The sequence below is a fragment of the Triticum aestivum genome, chromosome 1A, assembly GCF_018294505.1.
Source record: "Triticum aestivum cultivar Chinese Spring chromosome 1A, IWGSC CS RefSeq v2.1, whole genome shotgun sequence".
Lineage (NCBI taxonomy): Eukaryota > Viridiplantae > Streptophyta > Magnoliopsida > Poales > Poaceae > Triticum > Triticum aestivum.
Window position 1 is genome coordinate 479,869,131 of NC_057794.1, and position 7,442 is coordinate 479,876,572.

The 7,442-nt window shown below is 54.6% G+C and overlaps 1 protein-coding gene across 1 annotated transcript; it reads right to left on the reverse strand.

Annotated features, from left to right (window-relative positions):
* Positions 1-393: 393 nt before the first annotated feature.
* LOC123058558 (splicing factor 1) lies at positions 394-2,728 on the reverse strand. Its single transcript, XM_044481274.1, has 5 exons — positions 2,379-2,728; positions 1,941-2,297; positions 1,530-1,848; positions 1,305-1,412; positions 394-1,223 (listed from the first exon to the last, which is right to left on the reverse strand). Exons 1-5 carry the CDS (start codon positions 2,574-2,576, stop codon positions 1,129-1,131), a joined length of 1,077 nt encoding a protein of 358 aa, XP_044337209.1. The 5' UTR covers positions 2,577-2,728; the 3' UTR covers positions 394-1,128.
* Between the last annotated feature and the right edge of the window lie 4,714 nt (positions 2,729-7,442).

Below are 7,442 nucleotides of genomic sequence, written 5' to 3' on the forward strand. Positions count from 1 at the left end.
AGGTCCGGATGCGTCTGAGGGCCATTAATGGCAGTGAGAGCTCAGTGTGATGGGGGGCGGGCCGGCGCCGGAGCCACCCGTTCCAGCGATGCCCACGCTGGATAGACCGGCCGTCCGTCCGAGCAAGCCAGCCAAAGATTAGGAGAGGAGGCCAGAGGCGTCGTTTTCAGACGGGGGCGCGGAGATGCAGATCCCGTGCCCCACCACCGTCGCAGATTCTCAGGCGGTTGGGCGCGCGCACCGGACAAAACTGTTCTTCTCACATGCTGTCACGTACCACGCCACAGCCGCGGAAGCACAGCGCACACATGACACCCCGATTAAGATAAACCCTGGTGCTCCTCAGATGCACACAAGCGGAGAAACACCCTGATTAAGACATGACACGCATCATTACCAAATAAATGAGACCGCCATGCGCTTCCATTCATTCCGAGGAACAAGTACAATTCTATTATTATTTCTATTATTATCATAAAGCCGAGCCTAACTTTGCGGCTGTTGCCGCTAAAGCAACGAATGAAATGAAATACTTAGTACTACAACTAACTATTACAACAAAAATCAAGAAAATCCTTCCTTTATTTCTCGTCACACACAACGAACGAGCGCCCTTATTCATGGAGCCCACGGCAAAGCTTCAGGCGCAAGCGAAAGGCTGCAGAAGGGGTGGGGAACAGAGAGGGAAACCTTAGCTGGATGTGCGCTGGGGCTCCTTGGCAAAGCGGCAAAGAAAGCCAGCCATGGACGGAGACGGGGAGATAACATGGGCCTTTTATTTCTGCTCCTTCAAGATTAGCCTCATTTCACTCCAACATTATCATCTCGCCTGCTACAAACCGCTAACACATCTCTCTCGCCTCCGAAAGAGCCCCACTTATTGCTTCTAACAAACCAACTAACATGGATTTCTTGCTTGCTCATCCATCTCCACCGCTTTACCATCGACGGCGCCCCAAAACCAATGTGTCACCAATCCAAAATACACACCTGCTAAAACTGACGCTACTACTACTACTTCTATTACTAGTGCTACTACAACCTAATACAGATTACTGCTGGTACTAATTTTTATTTTTGAGATTAAATGGAGCCAAGAACAGGGATTGTTCCGGTGGGAGACTGGGTTCAGGAACTGTGGCAGAGCGCCGGCGGCGCCGGGCTCTCCGCGGCCCGCATCTTCTGGCTTGCGAGCATGGCGTTGCTCCGACTGATCAAGGCCTCTGCGCAGGAACAGAGCTCGCTGTCAGATTAACTTGCCGTTACCAGATAACGCCGTATTTAGTTCGGTTTGAGATGCTTACCATGGTCAAGAACGATGCCGCCGGCGTAGCGAGGCTGGGCGGCGAGGTCGTCGAGGTTCAGATTCAGAGCGTGCACGACACGGGCGGGGACAAGAACCGTCGAGCAGCCTGCAATGACGCGAAAGACACCAAAGGGGAAGAATATTTAGCCACCAACGACGAACGCCAGCCGGGGTAATCAACAACCAGAACGGCCAAAAGAGGTGTTACGAGTGGTACACGCACCAGACTTCTTCCTGGGCTCGGCGGGGGCGCCGGCCGGGCGCGGGAGGAAGACGCCGGTGCCGTTGCGCTCGCGCTTGGCGCCGGGCGGCGTCAGGAACACGGCCCGCATGCCGGCGGCGGCGGGATGGGTGGGGTGGGGTGCAGGCGCGTGCTGCAGCTGCGTCTTCAGCAGCGGCGGGAACGACGCCGGGCTCAGGTCAATCGGAGCGGCGCCGGCCCTCTTGGCTGCCGCGTTACGACGCACGCCCCATGCAGCGGCCGCGGCCAGCTGCCGGTCCCTCTGCTGCTTGAAGAGCTGCTGCTGTTTGAGGAGATGAAACTGCACAACACAGACACAAACACAGATGTTAAAGAAGAAGAAATCTTCAGGTAGGAGACGCAGACAAGAGCGCCATGCGACTGAGAACTCACCCTGGCAGCCTGTATCTGGCGCTGCGTGATGAGGTGCGCGAACGGGTGGTAGTACACGCCGCCCGCGGCCGTGCCGGCTGGCGCAGGCACGTGAGGCGGCGGCGGAGGAGGCGAGGCCTTCCGCGCAGGCGGCAGAAAGCCACCGCGGCCGTGTAAACCGTAGGGGTTGCCCGGCGCCGGGATGCTGTTGACCTGCCCGGCCGCCTCGTAGAGGACGTCCCACGGGTCGGGCGGCTGCTGCTCCAGCGGGGACGACGGCGGCGAGTTGCCCTGGGAGGCGCCGCTGTTGGGGCTCTCCTGGCCGGACTTGGGCAGCCCGCACAGCGTCGACTTGGGCGACCCCGCAGTCACCTCCTCCTGCCAAACAATCAAGCGAACAATCAGGAACCGGCGCAGGTACTACGCATAACGAGCCACGCAAAGGAGCAAGAATCCAACCTTGGCAGGCGTGACGGCAAGTTTGTCGCCGCCGAGGAGGCCGGCGAGGCGGCGCGAGAGGCCGGCCAAGCTGTCCTCCTCATCGCTCTCGCTCCGCGCGGCCACCGCGGCCTTCTCCTCCTCGGAGAAGAAGTCGTCATCCAAGAACTCGTCGGGGAGCAGGAACTCCTCGCCGCCGTCGGACCACTCCACCGCCATTCGCTCCACCTTGAAGAATCGTCGTCCGGGCCGGCCGTCTAATGGAAGGCAGGGGAGTGCTGTGCTTATCAGCGGAAAGAGGTGGGACGGAGGAGGGGAGGGGAGGGGAATGTCGATGGGTTTGAGCTGGGGGTGCAAATGCTGCTCACCCTCTCTCTCCGTTGGGTTTATAAAAGAGAGGCCAGCGGCGAGGTTTGTGGGGAAATAATAATTATTTTCCCTCATTAAGGAGGTCTCTTTTCTTTTTTAACCTGCCGTGCATGCATTTGTGAGTGGAGTGAGCTGTGCCTGTGACGGTGCGTGTGAACCGTAGTACTAGCCCGGTAGGCTCATTTCTGAAGTATATTCCGATTTTTTCTTCAGAATGCATTGTGCTTCGAACTTTTTTTGTTACACACTTCTTTTTAGATTATATACAAACTGTGCTCCGATTTATTGTTATTATTGCATTTATTATGTGCGCCATGTCAATGGCATTCCACCCACTCACCAGGTTCTTAAACGGTAGCTGAACCCACTCTACAACCAAAATCAGAATAGCGGGGAAGGCAAATTTTCTTTCTGTCTTCGTTAGGCACTGACCTAAACCTAAACCAGAGTGCAGTGGAGCTCCTGCCGGCCGGCCAGTGCCGCAACCCGCAAGTGCAACTGCTCTGGCTCAGCCGAGGTCGGTTTTCAGGTCAATAAATTGGGCGAGTTGGCGGGAGTAAAGAAGCGGCGGGAGTTTTTGCGATGCGGTCACGAGAATTGCATCCTCTCGAGATATCTCTAGCTGGGCTTTGGGAATTTAAGTTGTGTTCTTTGTACTGCTACAGCGCATTAAAGTCGCGGGCGCTTTAAAGGCGGGTGTGCTGTGGTGTGGTGCGGTATACGGAGTGGAAAAAGGGAAAGGGCGTGGGTTGATGGCGTGATGTCGGGTACGGGCGCGAGTAGAAAACTATAGGAAAATGCCGAGCTGCACCCGGTAACCTGCCGCTGTAAAGTGAAGTGGGCGGCCGATGCGACCCGGTGGACGGTACTGTAGTACGTACTTGCGCGAGACGGACAGGCGTACTGTACTGGCCGTCGTGGTACTGGCCCGGCGGTTCATGGCGGCGCCGCAATGGGCGTGACCCGGTAACCCGACCCGGTGCGGCGGTCGGCCGGCGACCAGTGCCCATCCGCCGCTTGGTGGCCTAATTCTTTTTTCTCTTTCACATATAAACAAAAAAATGCTACATACTCCCTTATTAATTAATATGAATTAGAGAGAGGACTGATTTTTTAAAAGAAAAATGCTACTCCTATATACTCAGAGTTCACTCTTTTGACAGCTCTGGATAAGAAGGACAGAGGCAAACAGGAAACTGTAGTAAGTATTGTAGCCGTACGATGTGCAGCGCCGGCCAGTTGCCTGGGCCGGCCCCCACCTGTCATCGGCCTGGAGGGGCCACCGGAGCGGGGCTCTCGGAATCCTGTGAATCTCTGCGGACCGGACGCCGGAGATCCCCGCACCGCAACGAGCTGCCGTGGGCCCCGCCACAGCCGCATCGCTCTCCCCCGCGGCCCACCTTGGTCTCGCTCTCCTCTGCCGCTTCCTTGGGCCCACCCAACCGCTGCTACCGACGGGGCGGGCCCTGCCAGGGCCCTCGAGCCTCGCGGACGCCAGCCAGGACTTATCATCTCCAGTTCATTTTCCGTTGTCTCAAAAAAAAATCTCCAGTTCATTTTCCTCTCGTTCTTTTTTGGCGGGGAAATTTCCCTCTCAATTTACTCAAACTCATTTTGTTATTTTCTCAAAAGTTTTTTTTATTTTCTTACGCCGGATTATTACTGGAGCGAGTGGGAGGTGCTGAGGCGGTGAGCGTGGGGACGTGCGTAGCGTACCAACCGCAAAGCGACCGTTCTCTTTTTACCCTGCTGTGTTGTTATCCCTTCGTAAAAGTTTGGCGGCAAAGGAAAGTAACCCCGGTTGGCGAGTTAAACTCGCAGCATCTCCATCGATCGATTGCATGGAAACGCTTTCTCCTCCGACGAGCGGCTGCATGGTTGGGTCCTCGGGCGGGAAAAGAATATGCTACGTACTCAAACCAGGTACAGCCTGCTTCTACGTGACGTATTGCCTGCTTGACCGGGCGTACGTCGCTGCGTTTGCGTTGCAGATTGCACCGCACCGCGGTGCCTATCCGTTCGTTCGTTCATGCCATCGAGCGGCACGCGCGCGCGCGCCGCAGAGCTCCAATGATGCGCGCGCCGGCCCGCCGCCCGCGGACGTGTCGGATCCCCACTGGCCGCTCCACGTCCCGTGACGTCGGCTGCGACAGCTACGTGCTTTCCGTTTCGGATCAGCATCGAGGAACAGCTCGTGCCCGGATTATACTTACTTAACTTAACTTAGTGCACGCTGGTTAGCATGTTTTTCTCTTTCTGTCTCCTTTTTCGGTAAGAGATAGCGGCGTGGTTTGTCTCCGAACGGAAATCCCGTCACGCATTGGATGCCCTTTCGTTTGCTCTTTGCCGTGCGAGTGAGACAGCCAGAACGGGCGTGGTATCCTTTCGGTAAGGCTGGTCACAATGAGGAGGAACTTAAGGATAACATCACACACTTCAATACAATTTTGCTTATGTGGCACATATTTAATGAAGAGAGAGGTGCTTGTGATAACTAGCTAAGTTATCGAAACATCACACATTCCAAAAAACAATGAGTCTATAACCTAATAAATGTATCGTTGCATGACACTATATAGATGTTTCTACCCACTATGAAGGTAGTAACATATGTTATTGACCATTGTGACCAGCCTAAAGCGGCTGGAGAACAGGGACCCCGGATCGCTCGGCATGCCGAGCGATTCGAGCAACCAGATCTTCGTAAATGGCGACGGTGTAGTACATGGAACCAGCCCACCGTGTTTTGTTTTTGTTTCCGCGCAAAACTCCAATACGGAGGGAAGAAAGGCAGGAGCCGGAGCGAATGGTGGGAAAGGAGTGCGCAAACAAAGACCCGACGAAAAGTTTGAGAAGCGTCTGGGCGGGACGAGGGGTTTTGGCGTTTGCCTCCATGCCGGCCTGCACGCTCCCGCTGCGCGCGGCACGGCAGGCGGCTTCTCGTTCTGGGCCTCGCTCCGGCGCTGAGCCCAGACTGCGGCGCCTGCCTGCCGTCTCGTGACCTAATTACTCTAGGGTTTTGCGGCCGGGGAGTCAAATTAGTTTAGTGGAGTCAATGGGCGTGGTTGAAGAATCGGGCGGTGTTCTCGTGGGACAATCTGTCCCCTCCGCGCCCCGTTTAACTGCAGAGATTGGAGTGCAGACAACGGCATGGGGCCGTGGCCGTGGGTTAGAAAAATCGAACGGGGACTCGCCGTGGCTGGCTGGCACCTGCGAGTGTGAGTGAAGTGAGTGATGAGAGTGGGGTGACAGCGCAGGATGGTGTGTTTTGGAGATATTTATGTCGGCACCAGGTAGATAGGCCACGGGCACGCGGACGGGCGGTGGTTGGAGCGGCGTGTGTGCTCGCCTCGCTGCGGCGGTCGCGGGGCCAGCTGTCGCCGGTCAAACCTCAAACGCAGCTTGGCGCCATCGGGCCTCGCTTTCCCGCCATTTCTGGAGGAGCCCCCGAGCTTTTCCCGCGCGAATGATGGCGCCTGCTTTGCGGTCGCGGGGGCGGGGCGGGGCGCGCGCAACGGTCGCCCTCCGCTTGCTGCTTTGCTCGCCGTCGCATTGCACTCACAGCGTCATGATGCCTGCTGACAGCAATGTGGTGTATGAATGCGCGCGCTGTGTGTGGATGCGTGGATACGTAGCAGTAGCGCTGTCGAATTGTGCTTGATTGAGTCATGCTGAGAGCAGAGGATAATTGACATCGTTACTCAGACATGGCCTTGAAAATCAATGTTGCCGGCGGCACGGAGCCACGGTTAAAAAAATCAGAAGATAAAGGGCGGCCTGACTATTAACGCACCAGCATGTGTGTGTGCCGTTGTACGTCCAAACCAATAAAACTGTAACTGTTCAAAGAAAAAAATTACAAACGGCATTGATTTTTTGGATGGTACCACTAATCATACGTATGTACCATTGTACCGGAATGGTACTACTGTAGCCGATGTTTACCCAAGATTCACGAGCTGGTTGCTGTCATGTTTTCCCCTGTGTCCTTGGCCCAAGGGATTTAGGATTCAGTATTGTTTTAATGTTTTTAGAAGAAAAAACAGAGGTCAGTCCCCGACTTCATTATCACGTGAAACAACAGAAGCGACACCATAGGCCCATGATGTTTTTCTACCAGGAGATCCGAAGAAAGAAAACATGAAATCGTTGTGCATGTAGTCAACAGAAACAAGTCGTCGGTCACTTCGCTAAGAGTGCAATCATTAGGGATGAAATGAGCAGATTCATTGCAGCTAGCGCCTCGGGGGTTCCTTTTGTGGATAATCCAGCTGGAGCTGAAGCTAGACCTCTCCTAAATGGATTGATTCTTGCTGGCTAAATGGGATGCTCTAAACTGCTTGTTGAATCCAATTGCATGGAAGTGGTAGAGACTATGCAGCAAGGGGGAAACTCCATCGGACCTGGGACGGCGACATATGAAGAGTGTACTTTTTTATGTCGCAAATTTACTTATGTTATTTTTGCTCGTTGTCCTACAGAAGCAAATATGGCAGCTCATGTGATAGCTAGCATGGTGGTTGATGCCCAAACGATTGTGTGGACAGCAGATCCACCTGAGTTCTTAGTTGATGTACTGGCTGACGATGTATCTTTTTTCCCAAATCAATATAATCCGTCGTGATGGCATTCCCTCAAAAACAAAAAAGTCATCGGTCACTTCATCACCGTGGAAATCTATCCTAGTACAATTATCTCAAGGTAATGAAAAAGATA

Excerpts from the sequence above, each read along its gene's own strand:
- LOC123058558 (XM_044481274.1), bottom strand. The coding sequence starts at position 2,576 with ATGGCGGTGGAGTGGTCCGACGGCGGCGAGGAGTTCCTGCTCCCCGAC. Across the intron at positions 2,298-2,378 it reads TTGCCGTCACGCCTGCCAAG|GAGGAGGTGACTGCGGGGTC; the intron begins GTTGGATTCTTG and ends ATTGTTTGGCAG. Across the intron at positions 1,224-1,304 it reads CGGCATCGTTCTTGACCATG|AGGCCTTGATCAGTCGGAGC; the intron begins GTAAGCATCTCA and ends GTTCCTGCGCAG.